The 17,538-nt window shown below is 42.4% G+C and overlaps 1 protein-coding gene across 4 annotated transcripts in view; it reads right to left on the minus strand.

The window, feature by feature from the left end:
* SHANK3 (SH3 and multiple ankyrin repeat domains 3) overlaps nt 1–17,538 on the minus strand; it is a 502,635-nt gene that overhangs the window by 141,683 nt on the left and 343,414 nt on the right. For all 4 annotated transcript variants that reach the window (XM_056573015.1, XM_056573012.1, XM_056573011.1 and 1 more), the window contains exon 20: nt 577–657. In XM_056573015.1, the coding sequence (XP_056428990.1) occupies nt 577–657 (81 nt within the window). The remainder of the gene's footprint in view (nt 1–576; nt 658–17,538) is intronic.

Here is a 17,538-nt window from a genome sequence, read left to right on the forward strand (position 1 = left end):
AAATAAACATTTAGGAAGTACTGAGTGGAAGGGTAAATTAAATACATTATATTTTTGCATAATCATTTTTCATGCATACTATAGAAATTCTGGCATTACCCTTCTATAAAATATTTAATCTTGAAGATTTGTATGAGACTGTGGGATTCTACTAAATGCACCGTCATACTGCACGATCATACTTCTACAGCCATCGCATCTATTTCTGTTTAACGTAAAAGGATCCTGATTTTTGGCCTGAAAGCTTTGTGCATGTATCAGCAGGTTGTAGTGCTAGTGATAAAAGTAAATGGCTGGGTACCATATAATAGTCATGAATGGCAGAATAAGCTTTTTTAAGTCTACACCTAACTGATCAATTGCAATGAAGCAAAGCCTGGAAAGACATGTCAATGCCCACAACCCAGAGAAATAGAAGGTAGTGATAATGTTTTAACCTATAAAGAAGCCTATAGATATATTATTATCAATTCTAGCCTAATGGTCCAAGCTATTTATTTTAGGTGACCTAATGTTTAGCAAACTGTCACACCACCACGGTCCCCCCCCCCCCCCCCCCAAAAAAAATAATCTTACCTAGTTCCTCCAGCTCTGCTGTCATGGACTTGGATCGCAGGGTAAGAGTTGTACTTGGTGCTCTTTTTGGAGGTGGGGGAGCTGGAAGAAAAAGAGAAGTGATCTTACATGTCTTATCCAGCAGGCGGCGAGGGTCCGGAAGAAGCCGCCGTTTTTCCAAAACCATCTCCTCATACTCCTGAGATGAGGGATTGCACTGCGCTAGCAGCTTCCCAACCCTGCGTCTTGACTTCATACTGGAAGCCTATTGCTGAGAGCTCTGGCACAGCCATACGGGGTAGAGGGTACACTGCAGCCACTTACGACTTCTGCACTAGCCTACACTCTTCTATAGTAACAGCGTTCTGTAATGCAGGGTTCACTGTGCCGTGGGCAGCAGCTCAATACTGAGAAGCACCTGTTGTTTTCTAGTTATATCACTCTTCAAATCTTTTATCTATTTCCCCTTCTTCTCTCTTTCTCATCACTCTATAACTTCTCTGTTTTTCTTGATCCTCCTCAGACTATCTTCTTCATCTCCCTCTTTTTAGTCATCCTCTCCTCTGTCTCTCTCCCTCCCTCTATCCTGAATGCACTGAGATACAGTTAGCAGTTCTTGCTGCGTTTCCATAGTAACTCTCGCTTCACGCTTCAGATGGAGGGAGGGAGGGAGAGAGACAGGCTACGCCACAAAGAGACACTGATACTTAAAGACCTTATACTATCTCGAGACAAAAAGCTTCAGCTATCTAGATGGAGCCAGAAACTCCTAAGCATGGAAAAACTGAAAATATATTTTCCAGCAGAAAAACACAAGGACACATTAAATTAATCATGAATTCATTTAGATGCACACAACTGACCCATACACCCTGACTTGAACAAGAACACTCTATTCAGAATGTTCTGCACAAGAAGCTACAGCAATGTTCTATGGCCCCTTTCACACTATACATTCATCCGTTTTTAAAGATCCATTATATGTTACGTAATTTTAACCCATCATGGCCCGTTATTAATAACGGACATTATTTTGTGACGGGAGAAAGAACGGAAGAAATAGCACATGCACTATTTCTCCCGTTACTTTCTACAGTCACAAAATAACGTCCATTATTAATAACAGGCCATGATGGGTTAAAACGGATAATGTAAAAATCCCATAGACTATAATGGGATTTTGTAACGGCCGTTTAATGGCCGATTTTTAGGGTTTTCATAACGGAACATATAAATCTTTAAAAATGGATGAATGTATAGTGTGAAAGGGGCCTAAGCCAGGCACATTTCTATAGATGGACAGATAAACAGATATGATAGACAGATAGATAGATAGATAGATATGAGATAGATAGATAGATATGTATGAGATAGATAGATATGAGATAGATAGATATGAGATAGATGAGATATATATGAGATAGATAGATAGGAGATAGATAGGTATGAGATAGATGAGATAGATATGAGATAGATAGATAGATAGATAGATATGAGATAGATAGATATGAGATAGATAGATAGATAGGTATGAGATAGATAGATATGAGATAGATGAGACAGATATGAGATAGATAGATATGAGATAGATGATAGATATGAGATAGATAGATATGAGAAAGATAGATAGACAAACAGATTATTAGAAGGTTATATATTATACAGACAGGGTTGTGGAGGGGCTGTCTCTGTAGCAACCAATCCGTTAAAATTGAGTATTTTTTGAGTTCAGGTTGACAATGAATCGAGTGATCTGGTTGCTATGGCTGCTTATTTACATCATTTCTACAGATCTGCCCTATTGCATTGAAAAAGCTTTCTATAAAACTCAGTAAAATTACTTCAAGAAGCGTTGCCATGTTAAAGTTTTAGCATGTACTTCTAGGGTTTCTTTCCTGACAACCCTTTCGAAACTAGCACAGTGACCAGCTGATCACCACAGGCCTGGCTTCAAGAAACCCCAGTGACCAGCTGATCACCACAGGTCTGGCTTCAAGAAACCCCAGTGACCAGCTGCCTTTTTGTGGTAATCTCTCTCAACCCATTCATTCCCTCTGCATTGACCACTACAGTAAAAATGTGGTATGACATGCCAATCATTGAAATGGATCCTACAACCTCTCTCTCTCTCTCTCTCTCTCTCTCTCTCTCTCTCTCTATAAGCGACACTGACTTTAGGTCTAATTCATAAAGAAAGTGTTTTTTAAGTGGTTGACCCCCTTTTGACAAACTATTTCATAAGTAGAAAACATTAAAAAGAATGAGAGACAACAAATTAAGGGACGTTCCCACAGTTGAAATTTATTACCCATCCACAGGATACTTGATCACTAGGGATCCCACTACTAGGACTCCTACCGATTACTAGAACTGGAGCTAAGAGCCCCTGTTCTGCCCCATTGTACCACTACAGGATGGAGGAGTTTGAATTGAGCAGCTGTTAAGCATGGGTGGTGCTACTCCATTCAAAGCCTATAGCAATGGTGGAAACAGCTGGGCACTGTACTAGACAGCCTCTTACAGCCCCATAGACATGGAATGAAGCAGCACCACAAATGCTTGGCCACTGCTACATTATTTATTGCCACTCTATTCACTAGTGAATAGGGGAGGTTCCAGCAGTGGGGCCCTCAAATGATAAGACCATACTGTAATCCCCCATTTTAGTGGTCCCCAACCAGTGGCTCAGAAACCACTTGTGGCCTGCTACCACATGCTTTATGGCTCACCATAGTCTTAACCTCTGACCATATGCACTGGCAATTTACAGTATGGCAGACATATCTTATCCACAAACAATGCCAATTTGAAGGCTATTTTACTAGTGTTAAATATCAATTAGTATATTATGCAAATGTATGGTTTTATCTACATTTTTCAATGTAATGTGGCTCCCGATTATTACTCAAAGTTGAATGTAGCACAAGGTCAAGTCAGTTGTGGGAAAACCAATTTTACATTCAGTTGTGGGAAAACCAATTTTACATTATACATCCTTAAATATTAGTAGAGGGAAATTACAAAATCAGGAAGCTAATGTAGACAATTGATGTCAACATAGCTATAGGAAGATTTATTTTTTGTGGAATTGTTGGCACCATTTAGGGTACATGTAAGGTATAATAAACTGTGAGGTATTTTAATATTACTTTTCTTGACAACTTCATTTTTAATTGAGGAGTTTTAATGATATCTCTTTATTTTTGAGCTATTTTGTACCTATAAGCCTTATATTATTACATTACAATATGGCAATCCTCTGCCTGCCTCCTGCTTGTAAGTGCTGAATGAGAGAAATCCATCACAAGGAGAGAGGCTGAAGCTGCATCACATAGTAATACACTGAGACTCTAGTTTGAATTATGGGACAGAAGTTATATGTCACTGACATGTGCTGTGGTAACTGCTCTGCCTCTGGAAAGTCAGAGGCATCATGCAAAATGTAGGCAGCATTAGGAAAGATAGGAATGGGGAATCAATATGGCAGACAGCTCATAAATATGACTTCAACTAAACCATGTATAAAAAAGGCATAAACACAAACTTCTATTTTATTCTTTATTAGTGTCCTTTTCTTCACTATAAAGGGCAAAAAATGTCTAGATTGCTTATTTAAGCATATATGCTATAATATACATAAGTAATTTGTTAAGGCATGCCAAATATGATAACCCTACATACTATTTAACCCCTTAAGGACGCAGGACGTAAATGTACGTCCTGGTGAGCTGGTACTTAACGCAACAGGACATACATTTACATCCTAAGCATAACCGCGAGCATCGGAGCGATGTCCAGATCATGCGCGGCAGGTCCCGGCTGCTGATCGCAGCCAGGGACCCGCCCGCAATCCCACCATTAACCCCTCAGATGCCGTGATCAATACAGATCATGGCATCTGCAGCATTGCGGTCATTAAAATGGATGATCGGATCGCCCGCAGTGCTGCCGCGGCGATCCGATCACCCAGCACGGCAGCCGGAGGTCCCCTCACCTGCCTCCACTGCCTTCCCTGCGTCTTCTGCTCTGATCTGCCTTCCCGCAGACCAGAGCAGAAGATGACCGATATCACTGATCAGTGCTATGTCCTATACATAGCACTGAACAGTATTAGCAATCGAATGATGGCAAGTCTATGGCAGGGGGCGTGGCGACCGCCACGGCCCTCCCATAGACTTGTATTGACGGGGCGGGCTGTGACGTCACGAGGGGCGGAACCGTGACGTAACGATGCTCCAGCCCCTGTATTGGCCGTCATTACGTGCAGAGCGATCTCGCTCTGCGCAGTAATGATAGCGGGGTGCTGCAGCAGCGATCCCCGGGGTCCCCAGCAGCAGGACCGCAGCGATCTGACATCTTATCCCCTATCCTTTGGCCCAAATGGGCTGAGTCCTTAAGGGGTTAAAGTACTGTATCTGGGCAGCTTTCGTTAGAAAATAACCCTGGGTTCACAATGACAGACAAAGGTACTCTTGAAACCACAGTAAGCTTCAGAAGGAATGTTGTACGGGAAGATTGACAACTATGCTTTATTTTATGCCTCTCACTATTGTCAGTCATATTGGATTTTCTAGTGAGACATTGGTGTTTCTTCAGTCACACAACAGTTTGTTGTCCATTGTCTTTCCTGCCTTGTAAACCACATAACACAGTGAACCAATGATAACGAAAGGAAACTCCATTACACAGCATAAATATGTAAGATGAGTACTACAAACAACGGGGCCTGTAAGCACTGTGGTAAACAAGGGAACAAGCCCTTTACTTAATATAAATACATGATACTAAATCTGTAGGAATTCTAAGCAGTTCCAGAGATCATGATCCACTGTATTTCCGTAAGCTGTCTTGTGATAATTGAGACATCCCCAGAGCTTTCAGAACTAAGGTAACAAGCAGATGGCTTCACCATAATAAAAAGATAAAAAGTATTAGCAAGTGTACTTCTACAATTCACACATGTTGTATAAGGCTGACGTGAAAGATGCAGCAAATGATCACTCAGGTAGTGTATACGTTTTGCTTTTATATACAGAACATAATATACAAAACTCCTTTTAAGATACCATTTCATGTAACATTGTCATTACTATTTCTTGCATACTTTTTAGTTGCTTTTTATGTTATTTAAAGTTATGTTGGAGATCAGGTACATGTGCCCCTCAGGTACGTTTCACTCTCCGTGGGCCTTTTTATTTAAGAGCAGTCTATATCTTGTTACCATAGTAACAGTCTAGCAATGTAAAGACATTTCTATCATTATATGCATTTTCTTGATATAACTAAGTGACCATACACATTATATGAACTGCCTATTTTGGTAGAACCAGCCAACTATCTAATGTGTATTGCTGTGTTCTAACAGATGGGGCCTTTTGGTTTTTAAATGAGATTAGACACATCCAGAAGTGTCACTCTCAAAAAAAGAGAACAAACACAAGCTCAGCCGAACCATGTGAATATATATATATATATATATATATATATATATATAAAAAGGGGTCATGGAAATTAGCTGTTGGCCTAAATGAGAATGTAATCAGTGACTGGCTAAGGGGTATATATAAATATATAATGTATATTTACACATATAATCAGAAAGTCTGAATGTTAAAATAAAAAATGTAAGTGTACCTGTCGTCAACAAAAACTTTTTATATAATGTAGATAATACCAGTATATGTATATTTGTAATATACATTGGTTAAAAATTTTTTATGTTTTTGTCCCTACAGCTATTGTTTATGTGTCTCTATGAGGAGTCCAAATACTGGAAGTGTGGGTGGACAAGCAGGGCTCTGTGCACTTAGGACAGGCAGGGCTCTGTGCACTAAGGCTCTATGACATTCCCCTGGCTCACACATCAGGATGATTGACAAGCCAGGAGTCTGCACAGAGCCCTGCTTCTCCTGCCCTCACTTCCTGTATTTGGACTCCTCAGACACACAGGCAATAGCTGCAGGGACAGCATTTTTTTCACCCAAAAATATACACAAATATACATATAATGGTATTATCTACATTACATAAAAAGTTTTTGTTGGCGACAGGTACACTTTAACGCTTTTAAGTGAAAACAGAATATTAGAAATCTTTGCCAATTTATGTTTACTCATTACTTAGTTGAAGCAGCTTTGGTAGCATTTACAGCCAGAATTGATGGTGACAGTCTGTTCTGGACAATCCAGAAATGCTTATTTGGATGTAGTCGGGGCTCTGGCTGGGCCACCCAAGGACATTCACAAAGTCTGTTTTAGCTGAGTGCTTAGGGTCATTGGGGGAGATTTATCAAAACATGTGCAAAGGAAAAGTTGACCAGTTGCCCATAGCAACCAATAGATCGCTTCTTTTATTTTTCAGAGGCCTTTTCAAAATGAAAGAAGCAATCTGATTGGTTGTTATGGGCAACTGGTTAAAGTTTCTTCTGCACAGATTTTGATAAATCTCCCCCATTGAAGGTAAACCTTCAGCCCAGTCTAAGCATGATGCAGCCACCACTATGCTTTACTGTAGGGATGGTACTGCACAGGTGAAGAGCAGTGTCTGGTTTCCTCCCGACATGATGCTTAGAATTGAGGCCACAATCTTGGTTTTGAGCAGACCAGAGAATCTTGTTTATCAGTCTCAAATTCATCTAGGTGCTTTTCTTGCACATTCCAGGCAGCTTTCATGCTTCTTTTACTGAGGAAAGACTTCTGCCGGGCCACTATGCTATAAAGCCCAAAGTGGTGAAGTGCTTAAGTGATGGTTAACTTTTCTCGTATCTGCACACAGGGGGGAAGGGGGCATTTATTAAAATAGGTTGTTGTCAGTCTGTTTGTTTAGCATGTTTTCCGGTTGGAATTAATGCTGTCATGCACCAAAGTTATAAATTTGTTGCATGGCATGAGGTAACTTTGGCTATTATAGTCAGCACAGGCAGCATTCTAAGTGTGATTGGAGGTTGCGTGGGTTTGCGATGTTTGGAGGCCAGTTTCGTTAGCAAAGAGTGACTTTTTGAAAAGTGGCACATAGTAAATACATTGCCATTGCAAAACTCCTAACCAAACACAATCATATAGTCACAAGCTTTAGAAATCTTCTATGTGAAAAGTGGCACTTGTGCCACAGAAAATTACTGAACTAAACCATTGCAACAAAAATAGACGAGAAACCCCTCTAAACATTACAACAAATTCCTGTCAGGATATTTGGAGCTCAGCCAGAGTGACCACTGGATTCCAAGGTCCTTCTCCCCTGATTACTTAATTTGGTAGGGCAGACAGCTATAGGAAGAGTCCTTGTTGGTCCAGACCTCTTTCATTAAGGAACTATGGAGGCCATTGTGCTTCTGAGGAAGTTCTGTGCAGCAATTAAAAAATTGTATTCTTCTCTCAGATTTACAGAAAGTTCTTTCCCCCTAATGGCTTGTATTTTGGTATACATTATCAGTTGTGAGACCTTATATAGACAGGGGTGCCAAATCATGTCCAATTATCTGAATTTACCACAGGTGACTCTCATCAAGGTGTAGAAACAAGATCTTCTTCAAATAGTCTGAATACTTATGCTCATGTAAAATTTGAGTTTTTCCTTAAAAAAAAAAAAAGTCTAAAATTCTGTTTTCACATTCGCATTATTAGGCAATGAAAGCAAAAAGGGAAAACTTGATACTTTTTGTATTTTAGCACAAGGCAACAACATTTCAAAAAAGGGAAAGGTTCTGAAGACTTTCCCAATGCAATATATATATATATATATATATATATATATATATATATATATATATACACACACACACACACACACTATTAAGTATCAGTACATTAATTTACAGTGCTAAAATTAACAGCATCTGTAGACTAGTCCTAGAGAATGCCTGCAAGGATATGCTAGCCTCAATAGACTTCTATCACAGATGTGCCTGCAGCTGCTGGGATAGCTTACTACCCTCTCCGTGTATTGTGTTCATTCAGAAAATGCACCTAATCACAAATATATCATTATATTCTTGGTTTACAAATAAAAAGATCCTTATGTCCCTAGAAAAGGAATAAAATCTCCTTGGCAAAGGTGTTCAACTAAAGTGACTCTACTGATGGCACATGCAGGATGCAAATGGGACATAACTTTAGAATCAGGAGTTTAAAAGTGCGGATTTTGAGCTCAAACCTGTATAAAGTTATATTATGAAAATAAAGGGGGGGGGCAGGTTAGGTTGCTATGCTGAATTACCATATCAATGAAAACTTCTATAATGTCTGATATACTCTGTGTTTCTGTTCCTTACCATACTGAGAAGTGAATGTAAAATATATCCAGTCTTGGCAATGCTCTGTGTGCGTAACACCCTGGATTGTACATTAAAGCAAACTACAATGATCCGCCTTAATAATAAAACCCCTGAGAGGTGAAGTGAGTAATAGTTTATATCTTGTTACAATGTCACCGAGTGGTGGGATATATTAGGCAGCAAGTGAAAAGTCACTTCTTGAAGATGATATGTTGGAAGCTGCTAGAAAATGGACAGTCTTAAACAACTTTGGTAAGTGCCAAATTGTAAAGACTAGTTAACTGGATCAAACATCTACCAAGGGTTCGGTCTTGTGGGATGTTCCCCAGATGCAGTAGGTGATTAGTTCCTTACCAAAATGGTGACAGAATTATTGGAGCCCAAGGCTTATTGATAGATTATTGCATGGTGGGAGTGAAGGCCAACCTCCCTGATCCAATCACATAAAGGAGCTATGGTAGCATAAACTGTTACAATAGTTATTTCTAAGATAGAAAGGTATCAGACGGTGCATCACAGCTTGTTGCTTACAGAGCTGCATGGCTACATACTTGTCGCAGTGCCCATGCTGACCATTGTCCACTGCCATAATCACACTTCTTTCACAAATATGGACAACAAAGTGTTTGTATGTTGTTTACATGGGTAAGACACTAAGATGCACTCTGTGATACCCAGTGCAATGTTCTCCTGGAAAACCTTGTCTCCTTCCATTGATATGGATACTACTTTACGTGCACCATTCATGTAATTTCTGTTGTTGTCGGGCACACTCCTACATGGCAGCTGTATATCCTAGTGGCTTCTTTCAACATACTGCCACACTTCCACAGGTCTCAATCCAATTCAGCATCTGTGGAATTCAATCCATATGTAGGATGGAGTATGATCCATGGAAGCAACCTTGCCACTTATAGGACTTGAAGGGCTTGCTACTAACTTCTTGGTGCCAGATCCCATTGAACTCCTACAGAAGTGTTCTGAGGCCATTCCTTTAAAAGGTCAGAACTGTTTGGTGACATAATATCAGGCAGGTTTATTTAATATTGTGACTGATTGATGTGGTTGAAAAGCTGGTGCTTTTGTTTTCCACTTAACCACAATTATACTAATTCCAAAGAGAATCTATGGGACTGTAGTGGTGCACTTTAAAAAACATTTTTTTTTTTATTATCCTGTTAACAAAAATATCTTCTATCAAGAATCACTATGTTATAGGTCAGTTAGTAAAGAGTTATTTAACACCCTTGAGTTAGCACCACCAGGATTCTTCGATAAAGTGTGATAAAAATCTTCAGGAACCCAAAATGTGAAATTTCGTGACTGCTCAAATTTTGTAAAGTCATTGACTCAATTCTGCACTTTCCTATCATTAACAAAGGGACAAACAACCTGAAGGAGCTGGAGAGCAAGCAGTCATCTGAGCCTATTGCAACAGGGCAGACAGGTCTACTGAAGAGCAGCAATTATGTGAGTAGGAGGAATAATTGGACCCCTAACGTTACGTTCAGATTTAGAATTAAGAAAACATCTTAAAATACATTCACTCTTTCCTTCTGTGAAGCAAAATTGTAAATTATGACAAACTCATTCTTGGCAAAATAGCAGTTTCTGAATATTACTACCTCGAAAAACAACATGTATGAATTGGCCAGTGATTGTTCCATCAAGTGCTGCTATGTTTCTCTATTCGTTTCATAGCAAGACTTTACCAATATTGTCTAAAAATGGAAAATGGCCTTGTAAAGTCTTGTAGTTCAACCATTATTATAAGAAAAACCATGTAATGTGAACTCGAAGAGCCAATTAAAACTTCCATGCTTGGAAGCTAAAATTACACACACACACACACACATACATACATAGATAGATAGATATGTAGTAAGGCTATACATGCTTTAGATATTTAGAATACTATGAAACCTCTGACATCTCTTGGCAAATAGAAATTTCTGCCTTTTCTGCTGTGGACTACCTACATATTGTACTGTGTTTCCAATTCATAACTTCTGGTCTTAATTATCTTTTATCCTTGACAAAAAAAAAACAAAAGCCTGACACCCACAGCTATAATACTGCTCTGAACCTACTGAATGAAGAAAATAGAAAGGAATTCTTTTTTTAGGAACAGAAATAAGAAAGATACAAAATGCTACAGAATGTCTTTTTTTATTTTCTTGGAATTTTGTGAGCAGAGGAAGTTTGGTATTTGCAGTAGGTGTAGGGTGCATTGGTGGTAGCAGACTGCTGGGCAAAAAGCCAAAGAACAAACTGTCAACGTGAGTTGGCTGACTGTATATGCAGGCTGGGGACATGATCTAGTTCAGTTCCTTGCCGAAATTATCTGGATTCGCTGGCCACTTCAAGAAACTCACAACGGTTTAATATGGACGTTTGTGTGTATAAATGGTTGCAAATCCCGGCCTGACAAGTAACATGATGCTCTCAGTTAGGGTTGCTACACACATGGTCAGGCCAGAACCTGTGGGAATCTTTCAGCTGCAAGTCATGTTTCGAGCTGCCGACACTATTGGATAGCAGTTAGGACAAAAAGACACATGGTACTTTTCATATTTCTGTCTGTGCCTCCTGTGAGACAGTGACAGGCAGAGTTATTGAGGGAATGTATATTTCTCCTAGGATGCTCTCCTATGCTGCTTTAGGCAGCTTGTGGACAGATATGTGTCACCGAAATGCCTGGGTTTCGGTGAAGGAAAACCGAAGTTATGTGTGTCAGTGATACTATGTTACTGGCACATTCTAGTTGTAGTATAGCGGATCCAACCCGCTTAATCCGGGTCGGTTTTCCTGGAGTGACCAAGTGCCGGGTGGGAGGTCACTCCCACATACCAGGTGAGGCTGATTGCAGGCTCCATAAAACCTGGGTCTGCAGGCCTGTGTGCGGCTGCTGGAATGCTAAGAACCATGATGTAAGTGGCCGTGTTCTACTGTTTTGTTTCACGTTCGGGGGCACCTAGTGTGTCTCTAGTATAGTTAGGGTCGTACCTTGTTTAGTCAGAGCTCAGCCGAGCAGGTGTTTATTTTGTATGTTTGGCCTGATGTTAAGGCTGTATTGTTGTGTTGACACTTAAAATAAACCCAGGCACAGCCTGGACTTGGACTTTACCTACAGTGTCCCTGTCTCTACTTGTGAAGCCCAGGCTGCCAAGCGACATTTGATGCTGTCCCTCTCACATATGGTGTCGGATGCGGGCAAAGAGACTCTTAAAGAGACATACACGTGTTAATGGACATTTGTAGCAACCGTTGCTAAGGACAACAGGCGCTTGGAAAAAGTGTTGAAAATCTATGTCCTGGATAAAAGCTGCAGCTGCGCAGCAATCAGAGACAGTCAGGATGGATGAACTTTTGAAACAGCTTATCCAAGCTAACAGTAACCTCCAGCTGATGACAGCAAACCAGCAGAAGGTACATGAGGAGGCCATGCGGGCCCAGGCGGAAACCAATGCCCTGCTGATAGAGGCTAACCAGCTTGCATTAAGGGAGCAGCAGCACATTAACAAGCAACTCCAAGAGCAAGTCCTGGCTGTGGCGCAAAGTGTGCAGAGGCCGCCAAGCTCGCTTCCCACCACTCGTGCTGCTGTACAGTCGTCCATGCAGAAAATGACGCTCACCGATGATGTTGAGGCTTATCTCATGGTCTTCGAAAGAGTGGCAGAGCGAGAGAAATTACCCGTGGCACAGTGGGCTGAGGTAGTGGCACCTTTCCTGACCGGCGAACCACAGAAAGCCTATTTTGACCTCGGCGAGCAAGATGCCCAGGACTACGCAAAATTAAAGGGTGAGATCCTGGCTCGTTTGGGGGTGAACACCAATGTCCGGGCTCGACGTGTGCATAATTGGACCTTCTTTGATCACCTACCAGCACGCTCCCAGATGTACGACCTAGTCCACCTGGTTAAAAAGTGGCTACAGCCAGAGGAGTCTACGCCAGCACAGATAGTGGAAAAAGTGGTTTTGGACAAGTTTGTCCGCTCTTTGTCCCCGGAGATCCAGCGCTGGGTTGGACAAGGCGACCCCAAAGATGCGGAGCACCTTGTAAACCTCGTTGAGAGATATAAAGCAACCGAGGATTTACTCCAGACCACACCTCCTGGACGGTCCAACTCCGGGAACAGCAAATCGTCCGGAACCTCCGGTAAGACTGTTCCATGCATAAGGGGGGTGAAAAATGTCCCAAAGGGAGGTGGTTCACGAGGGGAGGGCACAGAGGAGAAAATGGGAGCTAAGTGGACAGTACGGACCAGGCCAGAGTCACAAGGGGATCGGGGCCACATAATATGTTGGCGGTGTCGTGGACCTGGGCATATTGCAGCAAACTGTCCCCTTACCGTTGAGCCAATGGAGTGTGACTCAGCAAGGCGGAGGTCTTTGTTCGCACGGCCGGTTTGCTCGGCAGGGACTGTATTAGAAACTGAACAACAAATGTGTCATATCAAAGTGAATGACCATCCTGTAGAGGCTCTACTGGACTCTGGGAGCTTGGTCACACTGGTGCACGCCAGCCTGGTGGACCCTACATCATTCACCAGACATGTTATAGGGGTTCTGTGCATTCATGGGGACACCAAGGCGTACCCCACTGCCCTAGTAAAGCTAGAGACTCCATGTGGACTCGCCTCTCATGAGGTGTGTGTTGTGAGGTCCCTAATGCACACAGTAATCCTGGGAAGAGACTTTCCCCTGTTTTGGGACTTGTGGCAAACCAAGGCTTCATGTATTATGAAAAATAATAATGTTGGTAATGCACGCCCTGTTGTTGATCGAGTACCGTTTGACCCCGATGCTATGGTTCAGACTGTAGGGGTGACTCAGGAAAATAGTGATAATTTTCCCCTAGCAGTTCTTGCAGGTGAAACTGAGGAACAGGAAGAGGTGGCTGCAATGCCTGAACTGGGGGTCTCACGGGATAATTTTGGGACTGCCCAGCTCAGAGATCCCACCTTAGTGAAAGCTAGGGAAAATGTTAAGGTTGTGAATGGAGAATCTCAATATCCCGGGGCTGATACAGTGTTTCCTCACATGGCAGTAAACCAGGAGTTATTGTATCAGATTGACAAGGTCCGTGGGGAGATAGTGGAACAGCTAGTAGTGCCACAGCCTTTTCGTAGAATGGTCTTAGACCTTGCCCACAACCATGTGTTAGGAGGTCACTTAGGGACCGAAAAGACAAAGGAGCGCATCCTTCAAAGGTTTTTCTGGCCAGGTGTACATGTTGATGTAAAGAGGTATTGTGAGTCCTGCCCCAAGTGTCAGCTAACAGCTCCTATGCCCCATTACAGAAGTCCCCTGATACCATTGCCCATCATAGAGGTACCGTTTGAGAGGATCGCAATGGACCTCGTTGGCCCAATAGTGAAGTCTGCCAGGGGCCATCAGTATATATTGGTGGTGGTAGACTATGCCACGCGTTACCCTGAGGCCATACCTTTACGAAATACCTCCTCCAAGCTTATTGCCAAAGAGCTGTTCCATATGTTTTCCCGTACTGGCATACCAAAAGAGATCCTTACTGATCAAGGGACCCCCTTTATGTCCAAGGTCACAAGGGAGTTATGTAAGTTGCTTAACATCAAACATTTGCGTACATCAGTATATCACCCCCAAACTGACGGTCTTGTGGAGAGATTTAATAAGACGCTAAAGAGTATGTTAAAAAAGGTGGTTGGGAAGGATGGGAAGGACTGGGACTGTCTTTTGCCTTATTTAATGTTTTCAGTCCGTGAAGTTCCCCAGGCATCCACAGGTTTTTCTCCCTTTGAGCTAGTTTATGGTAGACGTCCACGGGGTCTCCTTGACATTGCCAAAGAAACCTGGGAGCAAGAGTCCACACCCCATAGGAGTGTGATCGAACACATTTCTCAGATGCAAGATAGGATTTCTGCAGTTATGCCCATAGTCAGGGAGCACCTACAGCAAGCCCAGGAAGCTCAAAGCAGAGTGTATAATAGGTCAGCCAAAATAAGAAGCTTCAACCCAGGTGATCGGGTATTAGTTTTGGTCCCTACTGTAGAAAGTAAATTCCTGGCCAAGTGGCAAGGGCCTTATGAAATCATTGAAAAGGTGGGAAATGTGAATTACAAGGTATACCAACCAGATAAACGTAAGCCGGAACAGTTGTACCATGTTAACTTAATTAAGCCGTGGAAGGACAGGGAGACCCTGACTGCAGTGAGCATACCCCATAGCAAGGCCCCAGAGGTGTATGTGTCTGAGTCCCTGTCAAAGTCTCAGAAACAGGAGACCCTGGAGTTCATACAGAGAAATACTGATGTGTTCTCTGAATTGCCAGGGCGTACCAACGTCATAAAGCATGACATTTTGACTGAGCCAGGTGTAAAGGTCAATTTGAAACCTTACCGGGTCCCAGAAGCTCGTAGACTAGCTATATCAGAGGAAGTTAAGAAAATGTTGGACCTCGGAGTGATTGAAGAGTCAAAGAGTGAATGGTCAAGTCCTATAGTGCTCATCCCAAAACCGGATGGCTCATTACGCTTCTGTAATGATTTCCGGAAGCTGAATGAGGTATCAAAGTTTGACGCATACTCAATGCCGAGGGTAGACGAACTAATTGAGAGACTCGGTCATGCCAGATATTTCTCTACCCTCGACCTGACTAAAGGCTACTGGCAGGTTCCCCTAACCGATAGGGCCAAAGAAAAGACAGCTTTTGCTACGCCAGAAGGACTGTTCCAATATGTCTGCCTACCATTTGGTTTGCATGGGGCTCCTGCCACCTTTCAAAGGTTGATGGATATTATCCTCAAGCCCCATCGTCACTATGCATCAGCGTACCTAGATGACATCATTATCTTTAGTGAGGACTGGGATAGCCATCTAGCGAAGGTACAGGCTGTACTTAGTTCTCTTAGAGAAGCAGGGCTGACAGCCAACCCTAGGAAATGTGCTTTAGGTCTGGAAGAAGCCCGGTACCTGGGGTATATAATAGGTAGGGGCATCATAAAGCCTCAGGTCAATAAAGTTGAGGCTATACAGGGCTGGCCACAACCCACAACAAAAAGACAGGTGAGGGCCTTTCTAGGTATTGTGGGTTATTATCGTCGCTTCATCCCAAACTTCGCAAGTATAGCTACACCTCTTACAGATTTGACAAAGAACAGTAAGTCTGTCATGGTCTCCTGGAACCCAGAGGCAGAAAGAGCATTCCAGGTGTTAAAATTAACCCTTTGTAAAGAGCCAGTCCTGATCACCCCTAACTTTAAAAAAGAGTTTATTGTACAGACAGATGCGTCTGATGTGGGACTAGGTGCAGTACTTACCCAGGAGGTAGGTGGAGAAGAGCATCCAGTCACGTACTTAAGTAGGAAGCTTACACCTGCAGAGAGGAAATATAGTGTTGTTGAGCGGGAGTGTTTGGCCATCAAATGGGCCCTTGAGTCCCTCAAGTACTATTTACTGGGTCGTCACTTTAGGTTAATCACAGACCACTCTCCGCTAACTTGGATGTCTCAAGCCAAAGAAAGAAATGCCAGGGTCACGAGGTGGTTCCTGACACTACAAAATTTTAGCTTTTCAGTGGAACACAGGGCAGGAAAACTACAGGGCAATGTCGACGCACTTTCAAGAGTTCACTGTTTGATGGCTAAAAATGTCCGATCCCACAGGCTCGAACAGAGGGGGAGGGTATGTGAGACAGTGACAGGCAGAGTTATTGAGGGAATGTATATTTCTCCTAGGATGCTCTCCTATGCTGCTTTAGGCAGCTTGTGGACAGATATGTGTCACCGAAATGCCTGGGTTTCGGTGAAGGAAAACCGAAGTTATGTGTGTCAGTGATACTATGTTACTGGCACATTCTAGTTGTAGTATAGCGGATCCAACCCGCTTAATCCGGGTCGGTTTTCCTGGAGTGACCAAGTGCCGGGTGGGAGGTCACTCCCACATACCAGGTGAGGCTGATTGCAGGCTCCATAAAACCTGGGTCTGCAGGCCTGTGTGCGGCTGCTGGAATGCTAAGAACCATGATGTAAGTGGCCGTGTTCTACTGTTTTGTTTCACGTTCGGGGGCACCTAGTGTGTCTCTAGTATAGTTAGGGTCGTACCTTGTTTAGTCAGAGCTCAGCCGAGCAGGTGTTTATTTTGTATGTTTGGCCTGATGTTAAGGCTGTATTGTTGTGTTGACACTTAAAATAAACCCAGGCACAGCCTGGACTTGGACTTTACCTACAGTGTCCCTGTCTCTACTTGTGAAGCCCAGGCTGCCAAGCGACATTTGATGCTGTCCCTCTCACACTCCATAATGAAATGTCAAAGAGGGTTCCTAAGTCCCCTGAGGCCTGGAACACCTACTTACTCCCCTCCCTTTCCTTTTAAGTGCTCTCTGGCTGTCCCCTGCCCTTCTCATTTATTATAATCCACTCCTCTTCATCTGTTGTATAAGTCAGGAAAAAACCCTTCAAAATAAAATGTTGCCTTTCATTACAAAAGACACATCATTCGCTATTCCATCAACTCATCTCACCTCAGCTGCGCTGTTGACAATTTTGTTTCACAAAAATGTGAGTAATCGCTGTTGTATTATATGGTTGAACAATTAAGTTTGCATTGTGGATTTCAAAACCAATAATAAGGAATTGAGCAGGGCTGTTTTACCATATGTGCACCTGCATCAGGCCCACTGGCAGCTGCACTACTTTCCTTTTTATCCATGTCCTTAAAATGTATGGTGT

This window comes from Hyla sarda, chromosome 4 (genome assembly GCF_029499605.1).
Source record: "Hyla sarda isolate aHylSar1 chromosome 4, aHylSar1.hap1, whole genome shotgun sequence".
Taxonomy (NCBI): Eukaryota; Metazoa; Chordata; class Amphibia; order Anura; family Hylidae; genus Hyla; species Hyla sarda.